The sequence below is a fragment of the Globicephala melas genome, chromosome 4 (assembly GCF_963455315.2).
Source record: "Globicephala melas chromosome 4, mGloMel1.2, whole genome shotgun sequence".
In the NCBI taxonomy this organism is placed as follows: domain Eukaryota; kingdom Metazoa; phylum Chordata; class Mammalia; order Artiodactyla; family Delphinidae; genus Globicephala; species Globicephala melas.
Genome location: NC_083317.1, coordinates 68863602 through 68879289, shown reverse-complemented (window position 1 = coordinate 68879289; position 15688 = coordinate 68863602). Strand labels below are relative to the sequence as shown.

At 54.7% G+C, this 15688-nt stretch overlaps 1 protein-coding gene across 11 annotated transcripts in view; it reads left to right on the top strand.

The window, feature by feature from the left end:
- Nucleotides 1-15688, top strand: part of MYLK (myosin light chain kinase) — a 176015-nt gene that overhangs the window by 88929 nt on the left and 71398 nt on the right. For 6 of the 11 annotated variants that reach the window (XM_060298161.2, XM_060298158.2, XM_060298162.2 and 3 more), the window contains 5 exons: nt 28-277; nt 6955-7026; nt 7459-8219; nt 8361-8624; nt 15567-15683. In XM_060298161.2, the coding sequence (XP_060154144.1) occupies nt 28-277; nt 6955-7026; nt 7459-8219; nt 8361-8624; nt 15567-15683 (1464 nt within the window). Of the gene's footprint in view, nt 1-27; nt 278-6954; nt 7027-7345; nt 7354-7455; nt 8625-15566; nt 15684-15688 lie in introns of those variants that run through there. The other 5 variants (XM_060298163.2, XM_070045455.1, XM_060298160.2 and 2 more) reach the window with 5 other exon arrangements.

Here is a 15688-nt window from a genome sequence, read left to right as displayed (position 1 = left end):
TCTAACTCAATCCTCTGCTAACTTCAGAGCCTCAGGATGGCATCCAGCCCTGGTTCATCAGCAAGCCCCGCTCAGTGACAGCCTGCCTGGGCCAGAGTGTCCTCATCTCCTGTGCCATAGCTGGGGACCCCTTCCCCACTGTGCACTGGCTCCGGGACGGCAAAGCCCTCTCCAGAGACACTGGCCACTTCGAGGTGCTACAGAATGAGGACGTGTTCACCCTGGTTCTAAAGAACGTGCAGCCCTGGCATGCCGGCCAGTATGAGATCCTGCTCAAGTGAGTCTGCATGACCTGCCAACCTCCTATAACCCCTACCCCCCAAATTCCTACCTCCCGGCAAAGTCCCTACCTGGGACTGGGAAGCCAGAGGAATCACAAAGTAACGTGGGGTTGGGCTTCAAGGTAAAGAGAGTGCAGGATTGGTGCTTCTGCTTTTGTTTTTTCCACTTCAATACAACAGAGGTTCACTGAGAGCCTTCTCCTCTGAGCTCAGTTCCCCAGAGTCCTCTGTCTTATTACATCCTGGCTTTTGTTTCCCCATTATTTGATATATGAAGACTATGAAGGAGGGAAGATGGATTCAAATTGGAAAAGCAGCAGGATAGAAGGAATGTATTCATTATCTATTGCAGAGTAACAAATTACCCCCATACGTAGCAGCTTCAGACAACAAACAATTATACTCTCATAGTTTGTATGGGTCAGGAATTTGAAGCTGCTTAGCTACGTGAGTTTGGGCTCAGGGTTCTACGTGAGGTTTCAGTGAAGATGTCAGCAGGGGCTGCTGTCTCTGAAGGCTCGACTGAGGCTGCAGGGTCCACATCTATGATGGCTCACTCACAGGCCTGTTGGCAGGAGGCCTCAGCTCCTGGCTGTGTGGACCTCTCCCTAGGGCTGCTTGAGTGTCTTCATGACATGGCAGCTGGCTTCCCCAGAGTTGGTGGTCCAAGAGAGAGAACCAGTTGGAACTTGCAGTATCTCGTATGACCTATCCTTGGAAGTCACACACCATTAGTCCTGCCACACTCTCTTTGCAAGAAGTGAGTCGCTAAGTACAACCCATACTCCAGCGGAGGGGAATTAAGTTCCACCTCTTGGAGAAAGGAGTATCAAAGAATCTGTAGACATTTAAAACCACTGCAGGGACGTTAACTCTCCCCATTCCTTCTTCCTCCCTTTCAAGGTCTTTCTAGGGAACACGGGAAGGTAAGCTCCATGAAGGCACACTGCCGTGTTCCCAGTGCCTAGAACAGTATCTGCCCATAGTCAGCATTTGGCAACTATTTGTTATATGAGTGTGATCCAGAAATGTTCTTCTACCTTCAAAATGTTCTAACTCTTAAAATTCCATGCCAACCCTGGGTTGACAGAGACAGAACGCCAGCCCCTAGGGTTGGTATTAGCATTGAAGAAGAGCACTTGTCTGCCCCTGGACTCTGCAAACAGGTTGTGCCACGTCCTGAAGATGGCTGGACTGCTCTGGCTCAGGTGCCTGGCCACTTTGCAAGGGGCTTGCTCTCCTGGATCAATCATTTCCCTGTGCTGAGCCCATCATGTTCAAGTCTCTGAGCTCTGTAGCAATAGGGCAAAGCTGCTGCCACGACGGAGCATTGATCCTACAGTAATGACAAAACCCAGCGTGTGCTCCGTCTGCTTGGGTCCTTTCTGGGCATGTGCTTTATAGTTGCATCATTAGCTTTTGCTGCATAACAGATCATCCCAAGACTTAGTGACTTTTAAGAAAATACCCGTTTATTATTCATTGGGCATCTTTGGATCTGCTAGGGAATTCTACTTAGCTGGGCAAGGCTCAGCAAACCTCAACTGAGCTAATGACATGTCTGTGGTCAGCTGATGAGATGTTCATGGGCTGACTGGTCATCCTGCCACCAGCAGCAGGATGCTCAGAACACATCAACGGCCTTTGCCTCGTGTCTGAACCGTTTATTATCAGGAAGGCCGATCTGCCTCCAAAATGGAGAGAAGATCGTTCCTTCTTCCTCTAGGCCAGTACAAACAGTGGAAGCTGATGGTATGCTAGAAGAGAGCTTGTCTGTATGAAAGGAGTGGTGCTTTGAGATAATACTCATGTAATCAAGCTAGACATCCTAGAAGAGATGAGGTTTTTGTGGGATTCTGGGGCAAATGAGTAAAGTCTCGTTGGATAGGCTGAGCACGAGAGGGTAGGAAAGAACAAAGCAAGGCTGTGGGAAGTCTGCCAGGCCAGAGTGGAGGGTTGCACTGGGAGGTCAGCAGGCAGACTGTCTGGGCCCAGCTGGGGACAGTCATAAAACTTAGACTGTCCTAGCTGGAAGGGACTTCAGAAGTTATCTAGCCACCTCCTTGTTTAATAATGGGGGAAGCTGAGGCCTCAGGGTCACGGCCACCCAAAGGTGAGTAGCAGAGCCTAGACTGGAAGCCTAGCTCTGTCTTTAAATCAGATGCTCCTCCATTCGTTGTTTCAGTGCACTGGGAACTTGGGAAGCCTGGGACATCGCACTAGGGTCCCCACACGTGCAGCCCTTGCCCCTTTTCCCTCCCCAGAGTCCAGTCTCTTCATTCCTTTGGGAGGCTGCTGCCCTGGCCTTGGCTTTGTCCCCAGTGAGAAGGAGCCAGTCCGTGGAAAGTTGCCCTGGGGAGTGTGTGCCAGGCCTGCCAGGGGGCCCGCTGCCCTGTGGCTTTTCTCAGACCCAGACCTAGAGAGAAACCAGACCTAGACCCAGGACAGAATGCCTTTCAAGGAGGGAGACTAGGAGGCTGGGAGGAAGCCAGGCTGAGGGTGGGGGTGGGACAGGTACTCTCTGTCCTGCTGAAGTTGGGGGTACATACGGGTGGTTGGTTTCTACCTCCCCTTCCCTCCCCTAGCCCTTGTCTTCTGAACTAAAAGGGGAAATGTCAAAAAGTCAGCTCCAAATTCCAGCTGAAATATTTCAAAAATTGATACTTGCGAGGAAATTAGTTCTTTAAACTAATTTTACATATAAAATCCATTCCAGGGGTGGGTGATTCAGAGTGGGACAGCGTCCAAGGCTTTGTAACCAAAGACTGGGGCTTCTTATTCAGGGTTTAGGAGGCAGGGAACACAAAGGATTCTGTTAGTTGTAAAGGGTACAGCTTACAGGGCGACAGCCGCATGTCCTCTGTGGCAGCACCTGGGCTGTACATGGGGGTCGCGCCTCAGTCTCAGGCCTGACTTTGTAACTGAATACAGTATGTGCAGGCACCAAAGAGGGCCAAAGGGACTTCCCTGGTGGCGCAGTGGTTAAGAGTCTGCCTGCTAACGCAGGGGACAAGGGTTCGAGCCATGGTCCAGGAAGATCCCACATGCCACGGAGCAACTAGGCCCGTGCGCCACAACTGCTGGGCCTGCACTCTAGAGCCCGCGAGCCACAACTACTGAGCCCGCGTGCTGCAACTACTGAGGCCTGTGTGCCTGGAGCCCGTGCTCCACAACAAGAGAAGCCACCACAATGAGAAGCCCGCGCACCGCAAAAAGAGGTGGTCCCAGCTCACCACAACTAGAGAAAAGCCCTCGCAGCAATGAAGACCCAACGCAGCCAAAAATAAACAAATAAATAAATTAAAAAAAAAAAAAAAAAAAGAGGGCCGAAGAGGCTGATCAGCTGGTTAGATTATCTGGGGTGTGGCTTCCAGGCAACAGGCCTCTCTGACCTTTGCAGGCTCCAGAAGAACCCAGGATTAGCCTTCAAAGTCTAGCAGAGACTTAAGTTTGTGGCTGCAGGCATAGTGACCCCCATGCCAAGGAATGATATACATAGTGGGCCAGCCATGGTATCCCAAGTTCTCTACCTCCCATCTGCCCCCTCAGACTGCCTGGGTACCTCAGGGTGAGGCAACGAAGGGGAAGGCCACCTGTACCTGCCTCCTTCAAGGCAGGTAATAGGAAACAACAGAAGTGCTTACCTGCTTCCCCCATGGGGAGATAGAGCTTACTCCAGCTTGGGGGTCAGGGCACCCCACCATTTAGAGCCTCTGAGGGGCTTGGCGAGGGCACAGCAGGGCCATCTGGTCAGTGTCTGCTCCTGAGTTTTGCACCTGGGCTGTGTGCTACTTGTGAGAGGAGGAAACTCATCTGGGGAGGTATCGAAAAGGGCTCCCCAGAAAACATGGCCCTTGGGCATCTTGTTGTCCTGCCCCACGCCAACCCCAGGCCCCGTACCCTGTGCTTGAAAGAAAAGCGGGAACAGAGTGGGCTCTACTGGCCAGCAGCCTGGCAGAAGGGGGGTGCCAGGGGGCTGGGCCTCACCCCCAAGTGACCTCCCATGGTTGACCCAAGACCTGTTAGCCTTCTGTGCTGAGTTCTCAGGATGCTCTGAGGGCCTCCCAGCTTTCCCAGGGCCTGACACTGAGGAGACACCTAACTGCTGTTTGTGGAGCACAGGAGCACCCTGGGCCCTCAAACTCCCCAAACCTTGAATCTGCACCCCCAAGAGCTTGAGCATTGAGGAAGGTGACCAGGAGGTGAGAGGAGGGTTAGGGAGCACGAAAGATCAACCTCTCCTCCTGTCATGTGGGTCCCAGTGTCTAGGAGTGAACAGTGACCCCCCCCGGGACCCTCAAGAGTCATCTGCCACACAGTGGGCTGCTGGGGCCTGACCCGGAGCTGGTCCTCCATTGGGAGGGAGGCCAGGCAAAGCAAGGTAGATACCCACATGCATCGGCAGAGCTACGGGACACATGCTCAGCTCTCTGTCCATGTGGGGGTGACATAACACACGTTCCCAAACATGGGCCTGCAGGCACAGGTGCCCATCAGGTGGAGCCCACATGCCTGCAGTTGATACACACACACACACACACACACACACATACACAGAGACACACACACACAGAGACACACACACACACACACACACACACACACACACACACACACACACACACACACACACACACACACACACACACACACACACACACACACACACACACACACACACACACGTCCCAGAGTAGATTTGTACTGAGCAGCAGCCAGTAGGGTGGGATGGGAAAGTTACAGGTCTTGGATTCAAGTAGACCCAGGCCCCAACCCCTTCCCCTGCTAGCCAGCTCTGTGAGTTTAGGCAAAATTACTTAACCTTGATGAACTTCATTTTTCTTACCTATAAAAACAATGCTGGGCTTCCCTGATGGTGCAGTGGTTAAGAATCCTCCTGCCAATGCAGGGGACACGGGTTTGAGCCCCAGTCCGGGAAGATCCCACATGCCACGGAGCAGCTAAGCCCGTGCGCCACAACTACTGAGCCTGTGCTCTAGAGCCCGCAAGCCACAACTACTGAGCCCACGTGCCACAGCTACTGAAGCCCGAGCACCTAGAGCCCGTGCTCCACAACAAGAGAAGCCACCGCAATGAGAAGCCTGCTCACCGCAACAAAGAGTAGCCCCTGTGTGCTACAACTAGAGAAAGCCCACACACAGCAACGAAGACCCAACACAGCAAAAAATAAATAAATAAAAACAAAACAAAAAACAATGCTGACCCCAACCTTTCAGAGCTGCCATGAGTAAGTGAGATGGATTGTGTCTATGGTAGGGTCTGGGGCATGTGTCAGCCCCTGAAGTGCAAGTAAGATGGCCAAATGCAGGGAATGAGTGCGAGACCCCAAGAGCCCAACACTGCATCCCGGAAACTCCTGGGCCTCCCTTTCTTCCCTTTGCAGTGAATGAGCAGAGCAGTGCTCTGAGCCTCACTGGGCTGTGTGGGGAGAAGAAAGATAGTGGCTGCAAGTCATGAAGGCTGGAAGGTGCTGCATACAACGTGGTTATTATTAGGCAGAGTCACCTTTGCCTCTCAGATCTGCCCCTCCACTTCCCCTCGTCTGAGCAGAACCTTCTTGGCTGGTCAGAGCCCAGAAATGCCAGCAGGTGGCAGCCTTGTGGGGTCAGAGGGCTGATCTGCTGTAAGCCCAGCACAGCAAGCCTGGTTGCAGCCCCTTTCCTGAGCAGAGGGGCCTCAGCTGGTCATGAAGAGCTTTAACAATGGGCTGAAGAATCCGGAGCCCTCTCCACCCAATGGAAGAAGAAAATGGGTCACCCTTGTAGGGAGATACCTGTTAGGTTTTTAATACGAAAGGTTCTGATCTGAGGCCATTCGCTGATGGGTAGGGATTGGAGGGTATTTTCATTTCATGAGCAGGTGAAGGGGACCTTAGCTGCTCCGTGGCATGTGGGATCTTCCCGGACTGGGGCTCAAACCCGTGTCCCCTGCATTGGCAGGAGGATCTTAACCACTGCACCATCAGGGAAGCCCAGCATTGTTTTTATAGGCAAGAAAAATGAAGTTCATCAAGGTTAAGTAATTTTGCCTAAACTCACAGAGCTGGCTAGCAGGGGAAGGGGTTGGGACCTGGGTCTACTTGAATCCAAGACCTGTAACTTTCCCATCCCACCCTACTGGCTGCTGCTCAGTACAAATCTACAGGTAGGGGCACCTTGTGAGGAGAAGGAATAACCACCTCTGTATTAAGGGAGCATGGAGCCAGACTCAGGGTCACTGCGCAGGCTGACCGGGGCCACACAGTCTAGACCAAGGGGCTCCATCCCAGCCCCTAGCTGTGTTAGTCTTCACTCTTCCTTGACTGAGTGATGGATTGATCGTATAATTTTTGTAATATACTTACATAAAAGTAGTCCTACTTCTGGATGCCTACTGTAGCTATTGCCCAGAAGATTCTTTTTTTTTTTTTTCTTTTTAAACAAGAGCTGGAAAAATAAAGCGTGACCAAAGTGGGGGAGGGCCCTGCCCTAAATCTAGGTCTGGTGTGGGTGTGTTAGGGTCACAGCTTAGCCCAGGGTCCTGTCTTCCCTGGGGTCAGCCAGCCAGCCCAGGGCCAAGTTCCTGCCTGCCCCGCCCTCCTCACAGCCCTAGGCTGGGCAGGCCCTTGGCCCAGAAAGCCTCTTGATCTGTACTGATCCCTTGAATTCTTCAGGAACCAGGTTGGTGAATGCAGTTGCCAGGTATCACTGATGCTACAGAGCAGCCCTGCCAGAGCTGTCCTGCGGTGAGTACCACCCAGGGGCTGCCCAGCCAGGCCCCGTGCCACCACCCGCCCACCTTCCTCCTGGTCCCAGCAGGCCCGGCCCAGCAGCCCCAGATTGTTTGTATCCTCCAGGAGAGGCTGCCCGAGCCAAGAGGGAGAGATTGGAAGGGGGATGAGGGAGGGAGAGCCGGGGAGGAGAGGGGGGTGAAATTTTTTATTTATTTATTTTTTTTTGGCATGCACCCTTATAAGGCTACTGAAGTCATTACCGATGTAACAACCAACGAAGCAAGCAAGCGCCTCTCACCACAGTTCCCTTCTATAAACACGGCCTGGCCAGCCCCCTCCCCCCCGCCCTCCTTCCCTCCCTGGGGATGTGCTCTCCCCGACGTCTCTTTCTTACCCAGCCCCTTTTCCTCCTGCTACTTTCCTTTTTCCCTTCACTGGTCGCAGGGGAAGGGAGCCTGCCAGCGGTGAGGGCCTCTGCAGCCGGGGAGCCGGCGCTGATGGTGGTGGCGGTGGCGGCTACGGGAGCCTGAGGCCCGGCTGGCCAGCAGGAGGGCAGGGCGGGCCCGACGAGGGAGACGGCGAGGGCGTGCGTGGGGTGCTCACGCGGCGTGTGGAGACGCGGCAGCACACCGAGGAGGCCATCCGCCAGCAGGAGGTGGGGCAGCTGGACTTCCGCGACCTCCTGGGCAAGAAGGTGAGTACCAAGACCTTGTCTGAAGAGGACCTGAAGGAGATCCCAGCCGAGCAGATGGATTTCCGCGCCAACCTGCAGCGGCAGGTGAAGCCGAAGACCGTGTCAGAGGAAGAGCGGAAGGTGCATAGCCCCCAGCAGGTGGACTTCCGCTCTGTCCTGGCCAAGAAGGGGACCCCCAAGACCCCTGTGCCTGAGAAGGTGCCACCTCCAAAACCTGCCACCCCAGGTTTCCGCTCGGTGTTGGGCAGTAAGAAAACGCTACCTGCAGAGAATGGCAGTAACAGCTCTGAAGCCTTGAATGCCAAGGCAGCAGAAGGTCCCAAGCCTGTAGGCAATGCCCAGCCTTCAGGGTTTCTGAAAACCGTGGGCAATGCGAAGCCGGCCGAGACCCCCAAACCCATGGGTAATGTCAAGCTGACTGAGACCCCCAAACCCTTGGGTAATGCCAAGCCGGCCGAGACCCCCAAACCCATGGGCAATGCCAAGCCGGCCGAGACCCCCAAACCCTTGGGTAATGCCAAGCTGACTGAGACCCCCAAACCCTTGGGTAATGCGAAGCCGGCCGAGACCCCCAAACCCTTGGGTAATGTCAAGTCGGCTGAGACCCCCAAACCCTTGGGCAATGCCAAGTTATCCGAGGCCCCAAAACCAGCTGGGAATGAAGAACTTAAGAAGGAGGTTAAGAATGATGTGAACTGCAAGAGGGGCCATGCAGGGGCCACAGATAATGAAAAAAGACCCGAGAGCCAAGGGACAGCCCCAGCCTTCAAGGAGAAGCTACGAGATCTCCGTGTGGTGGAGGGTGAGAAACTGCTGCTCCAGTGCCAGGTGTCCTCTGACCCCCCGGCCACCATCACCTGGACCCTGAATGGAAAGACGCTCAAGACTACCAAGTTCATTGTCCTCTCCCAAGAAGGTAACACGGTTGGGGCCGGGAGGAAGGGTAGCTCTGTCCCAGCCACCATCAGCTCCTGGAGCCCTGGCTTGTTGATGGTGTTAGTAGCCCAGAGCCTGGGTGGGAAAGGCCACTCTCTGTGCCCCTCACTCACGGGATTGGTGCCCGCCACACTCCATGGCTGGGGGACAGGGGTGGGTGCCTGGTCCCCCAGGCGCATTCCCAGATCTCGGCATCTGTCTGGCAGAGCCCCCTCATGGCACCCCTAGGCGTGGCTCCTCAGAGCAGGCCTGGGCTAATGCCCAGCTTTGGCCCAGAGAAGGCTCCGATCATAGGCTTGGAAATGGGGGCACTGGGGTTAGGGCTGACCAGAGGCTTGGGGCTGAGAACTGCCTTTGAAGCAGCATTTTAGGTTCAGGTCAGGGTGTGCAGTGACGGGATGTGATTTGGGGTCAACAACTTAAGTCTTGATAACGTTGTGTGTTTGAAGGGACCCGAGGGGCAAGCCAAAACCCCAAGCAGCCCCTACGGCACACACTCACAGGCAGACAGAGCCACTCGCTTCCTAATTTGGATGAGACTTTCGTTTGCTGGTATTTCACATTCTTGGGTTGTGGAGAGAAGAGGGGGGGCCCTAAATCCTGCCATCTGGGGCCTTTCAGGGTTTGGAGCTCTCAGATGGGCCAGTTTAACCTAGAGAAGAGATGGGGACGAGACGGGTATTTTCTCTGACCCCTCATTTGGTTTGAAATGTTTCCGTAAATCCCAGTCCTGGATGCGAGCTCCAAGGACAGCAGCCTTCCACTCTGGTGGCCGGCCCTAGGATAGAGTCTGGCTTGACTCGAGGCTGATGCTGGTAGCTCTGGACAGGGCAGGGCACAAGCTCCCGGGGTCGTGGCATTTTAACCTTGAGGGGTAGAGGGCAGTCAGGGCAGAGGCCCTAGCAGTCAGGTCCTGTCAAATCCAGATCAGCTGAGACAGAAGCACTCCCCCCGCTGTGCTGCCTTCCTTCCCGTCCTCTGACGGCACCCCCCTCCACCCCTCCCTCACCCCTCATCTGGCTTTCTTTCTTCCTCTTAAAAACCCTAATGAAGCATTTGAAAATAGCATCCCTCTGCCCTCGCGATGGAGTTTCTGTCTTCACTCTGCAGCTCAGACAGCAAATCTGGAACAGCTGAGCGTTCTGAATCTAACTGCTGAAGGAGTAAAGGGGAAATTAGCCAGGAGAGAAAAAAAGGGTGTCTTTTCTGCTAATGTGTTGACACGATAGCTTTTCCACATGAAAATCCTCAGCTTGGTAGGGGCCTCCAGAAGTCATCTCATCCATCCCCCTGCCTCTGCTAGTTCGGCCTTTCCACACACAGGAAGGTATTGGGGATCACCACGGTGGGATGAGATGTCCAGGGGAGTGGATGCCCAGCCTTCCCTGCCACCTCTGTGGGCCCCTCCCTGTTGGAAAGTTTCGGGTAAAACTGACCCGAAACCTCGACCAGGAGAATTTCCTAGGTTACCCTGTGGTGACCTCTCGGGGCGGGACCGAAGGTGGGCAGCTGCCGTCGTGGGGACATGTGTGGTCCCATAGTCCTACACGCTGTGAGGTCCGTGGCTGTACCACCCTCGGGGAAGCTGATGTTGGGACGGCTGAGGGCGATGCCCATGGCTGTGCAGCTGTTGTGGGACCTGCGTGGAACCTGCAGAGCCACCAGGAGCTGCTTCTAAACAATCAACTGGACAAAGCAGTGTAAGCACACCTCAGCTCTGGTCTCAGAAACGCACCCGAGCCCTTAGAATGGGCTGTTCGTACCCAGGGTGCCTTGATGTAGCATAGCTGCTGGGCGCCGAGACCCTTTTACACTGGCTACTCCAGTGTCACCTCCCACAGAAAGCACCTCAGACGGACCCTTTAGGTCTAAAGCTGGGGAAGAAGACATGATTAAATGAAGGCCAGGACAATGAGAGGATAGAGAGAGACTGGGGCAGGGGGGGCGGGGGGGAATTATGGAGATAGCCCCCAAACCAACTGTTAAAAAGGTTCTAAATATTTGTAATTCTCCTTTGAAAAATAAGAGTAGCCTGCACTAATTGAACACCACGTGCGAGACACTGACTGAGGCATCTTACTATGCTTTTCACTCATTTAATCCTCACAACCACTATACTGCCCATCTAACAGAGAAGTTAAGCGCTTTGCCCAAGGCTGCACAGCTAGTTAGTAACAGAGCTGGGATTGGAAGGCAGGCAGCTGAGTTCCAACGCCTAGACCGCTGTGCTGTATCACCTCTTAGTTAATTCTTGTTAGCGTGTCAGCATCCTGGGTCCTTCCCTGATCAGCTCCCCAGAGAGTGTTGTCTATCAAGGGAAAAGGCTAATGGCTGTTTATTCCGCAACACTGTCAACAGTTGTCAGGAGGCTGGAAGACTGGCCGTGCCCTCTGGGCTTGTGAGTTTCTGGTATTTTCACTGCAGTAGAGGAAGCTGACCTTGAAACGGGCCTGGTAGGGAGAAGGCCTGGTCTCAAAGCAGCAGCCACACTGTGTCCACTGTCCCTTCTCTAGTGCTTCCCTGTCCAAGTCTACAAGAGCCCAGGTCAAACACAGACCCAGGAGAAAACCTGTGGTAGAGCCTCGTCAGTGACCACTTCAGGAGGCTCCGCTGCAGGGAGTGGGACCTCCGAGAGGTATGAGTAAATCTGCTCCTGATAGATCTGGAAAGAGAGGACACACACGCACAGTGATAAACCTCTTCCAGCCAAGTGCAGATGATGGCTGCTGGGAGTGAGAGGAGAGGGAGCTGAGTGCTGGGCCGCAGGGAGAGGCTGGCGGTGAAAGAGCAGGGCCTCGATCTGAAGTGTGAAGGCAGGCAGGGCCCGCAGCAGGAGAGGGAGGGTGTGGGCTTCCCAGGCAGGAGCACAGGCGGCAGCCAAGGCAGGCCGGCTCCCAGCATCGGCCCCATTGCATCCTTTATCATACTAAGAAGGAACTCAATCCTAAAGGCAGCAGGGAGCCATGTAAGAGTTGGGAATGGAGAGCAATAGACACAAAGCTGGGGTTTACGGCTTTTGATTGATTCTGTGCCCAAAGACAAGGAAGGAGCTTACCGAAGAGGGTGGGGAGACAGGTGGTGAGGCCTGGACCAACAAGGTAGCCATGGGCACAGACAGGAGATAACCAGTGCAAGAAGCAAAGGCAGAATTAACAGAACCTGTTGCCTGGCTTGGAAGGGTGGGCGGCTGGGGTAGAGGAGAGGAAGGGGTGGAGGAGCGCTGAGTGTCCATGTGTGGGTGACTGGTTCACAGTGACGGCACCAGTGGAAACAAGGAAGGCAGCTGGTGTTCTGAGGGGTTTGTAGGGAGAAGGGGGGTTGCTAAGTGGGTTTCCCCATCCTTCACACCCTACTGAGCACCCCCTCCACCCCCGCCTCCCTGGCTCGGAACCGTACTTGCTCCACTGCACTGAACCCCCTTCTGTTACCTCATCTAAGATCAAGATTCACTTCCCCCAGGACTCCTTCCCAGACTGTTGTCCCTGGGGCCTTTGGCCATGACAGACTCCTGTGCCCTTCCCCCATCAATGTGTGTGTCTGTGACCTACTGCTGGTGGGCACTGTTGATAGGTTTCAGGGGTGCTTCTCTGAACCCTGTACTTGAATAGGGCTCATAGCCCGCAGGCCCCCCAAAACATGATTATGTCCACTCTGTCTAGCACCAAGGAGAGCAGGAGAGGTGTGATGGCAGGCAGTTGAGTTGACTGTTCCTTCTTGGAGGGACCTGTGGAGGAGTCCTTGCTCTTCTTGCGTCCCCCGGAACGGCAGGGCGGTGGGTGCTCACTTACAGCAGCTGGACCTGCCCTCCAGGCCTGCAGGGTGGCCTCACCAGGCCCTTTCTGGACCCGCAGCAGTGCTGCTCAGGCCTTGGCCCAGGACTGGGAGGCCCATGGCTGGCCAGTGGGCTCTGCGCTGCTCCTGAGAAGTGCTTTCATCTTTATGCCTTGTTTCCTGTCCCCGGGCCAGGCTTCTGTCCCTGGCAAACATTTCTCTCCACCTATGAATGAGGATTCATTTTTGTTGCTGCTGTCAACCGATGATTCATTTTTAATTGCCTTCAGTGTGGGATCTTGCAAAGGCTTTTTCAAAACCTGTATTAGTCCATCCTACGGAACACAAGGATCTATACAGCACCTACTATGTGCGAGGCTGTATTCTAGCCCTTTTCATTGTATGCATAATCCACTTGAAGAATTCTGAGTTAGGCATTTTTTTTTTCCTTTTAGAAACTATACTATCTTTTTCAGTGGTAGGTTGTTTGATTAAGTGTTCGTGACTTTCTGTTGCATAGATCCTACCAGATCACCTGCTCCAGAAATATGCCTTGGACATTCTCAGAATGGCAAATTTTTGTTTTTAAACTGACTGCATTCCAGGCTCAGGAAAAACATTCATAATAGTCGCTGCCCTCCATGATCTAGCGTGGGAGAGAGGCGTGTGTTTCAGTAATGGCCTTGGGAGGCAAGCTCTGATAAAGGTGAACTCAGGGCACAGAAGAGGTCCACCTACGGCCAGGGGTGCTTAGAGATGGCAAGGAAGGCACCATCCCTGAGGAGGTGACCTGGAGCTGAGCTGTACTGTCCCGGCATGCCGGGGGACCAGGTCGGGAGACACTGCTGACTGAGGGCAGCCTCAGAACAGAGCCTCTAGGGCTTGGGACCCCTCCCTCTACCTCGTACACCCCGCACCTCCTCTCCCCACACACTCAGAGAAAGCACAAGACGGTGGGGTGGTCTTCAGACTCTGTGGCCTTGAGGGGCTCTCCCAGGGACCGGTCCAGCTGAGCCCTTCATTGGATCCCTGGTTCCCATCCCCCTCCCCTTCCTCTCAAAATTCCCCACCAGGCTGAGCCTTCTCAAAAAAAACTCTGGGAAACAGTTTTTCTTCTGGAGGTCAGGAATAAGCTGTCCCACAGGAAATACCAGATGCTTCAATCTGGGCCAGCCCAGCCTCCAGGCCTGCCGGGGGCCCTCCCCCAGCCCGCGCGCACGGCCAGGGGTCCAGGCTCTGAACGGCTTGGAAAAACTGCCTTTCTGATGCTTTCCCCCCCGTGAAGGGCAAGGGCTGTGGTCTACATGCTCCACCTCTCCCGGGGGTCTCACTACTGTTTTGTCCCATTTGGGTTTAAGGCTGAAGGCAGCTGGGGGACTGAAGCTGAGAGACAATCAAGGATTCGACCAGGATGTCTGCTGGCAGTGGGATATCTGCTCCCCGAGGCTTAGCCTCAGACTGAGGGAAAATGGCAAGATGGGGTCCGTTTCTTCTAAGCCTCACGTCTGGGGGCCGGAGGTCATCTGCGCATGCCCCTGCCCTCCCAGATGAATGGAAGTGTCTCTCTCTAGAAGATAGTAACCCTCGTTCCCTGATTCCTGTGCCTCATATAGTTCTCACTCTCACCACAGAGTTCCTAAAAATCCAACCTAAATCCTTTCTGTTGCAGCGTCTGCAAATTCTGTCTCCTAGCCACAATGGGAAGAGATCCTGAGGCCTTGCCGACCCCGGTGGGAGAGCATAGTGAGGTCCTTCTGAGAGGTGGGGTCTCAGAGTGTAGGAGGGAGGGGCGCAGATCAGCCATCCTGCCCCAAGGGGTCGGCAGGACTGAGGTTTCCCTGTTGAAGACCTTACCCAGGTCTCCTCCAGCCTTAGTGAGGTTCTCTGGGCAGAACTGACATCACCCTTCCTCTCTCTGAATATCCTGGTATTTGTTGGTCAAGTCTGTGCATCTGTCTCATGGGGGTGCGGGGACTTTTGAGATCAAAGGCCATGCTGCTTCGCACACACACCTGGGATGCACACAGCTTTGCCCGCTCAGAGCCAGTGACTTGTGCTGGGCAGTGTGGCGGAAAGGGAGGTGGCCGGAGCCGGTGGCTCCAGGCGGCAGGATGCACGTGGCTCTGGCTGTATCCTCCTCCTCGTATGATGACGGCTGCCCTGACGACAGGGCAGCTTTGGGCAGGACGCCGTGCTGCTGGCTTGTGTGTGTGTCTGATGGCAGGAACGAGGGTACTGCTGCTCCTGCCTGGCCCAGCGAGCCCAGTCCTCAGCCTGGTGTCTCCCCACACCCTAAGGGAAACTCCCCAAACGTGTCCCCCAGGGAAGTAGCCAGCCGTGGGATGAGAGAGCTAGGATGGGTGAGGACCAGACTTCTGTTCATGCCCAGCCTGACCTCTCCTTCCCCCAACCAGGCCAGAAGAGGTGTGCTGGGGCAAGGGTAGCCCCGTGGAAAAGAAGGCCATCACTCTCTGAGGGGACCAAAGGACCCTGCACTGAGAGAGGCAGCCCCACAGAGGCCCTCTCCCAGCCCAGCGCCCCTCATCGGCCATGATTCTCAGCTCAGATACCATTCCTGAAAAGCCAGCTCCAGGGTCCCAGGCTGGTCACTGTCTCCTCCCAACAGATCAGCCCACAGGCCAGTGTCCCTGCTGGACAGGGGCTCCTGCCCTCCCCCGCTCACCTCTTTGTTCAAAATGCCCTTTTGTAGGATGCATTCCCAGAAGCATTGCTGTAAGCAGGGCAGAGTGTCCTCACCTGCCAGTGTCCCTACCACAGTCTGTGGACCTGAGCCTGACTACTGCTTGTCTCTCTCGGTGACATCCAGTGTGAGGGCCTGGGTCCATCTGCCCCTTCTATTGTGCTGATGCTCTCCAAAGGCAGAGGCTCTTTCTCTCTCTTCTTGCCTTTCTATCACATCCCCGTGAGAGAACTTGCCTGGGTCGGGGGCGGTTGGGTATACTTAGGGATCAGTTATTTTGAATCTGGGTTATCAGCAAAGTGCCTTGGCTCTGGTGGGGCGAGCAGGTTGGTTCCCACAGGGCCTCTGACTTCTGGGCGTGTGAATAACACTTGCTCTGATGCTCCAAGTGCCCGGCAGGTGTTGGGCTCAGACCTGGTCCACTCAACAAACGTTCCTCTTCCCACCCAGGCTCACTGTGCTCCGTCTCCATTGAGAAGGCACTGCCCGAGGACAGAGGCTTATACAAGTGCGTAGCCAAGAACAGCGCCGGCCAGGCTGAGTGTTCCTGCCAAGTCACCGTGGACGGTAGG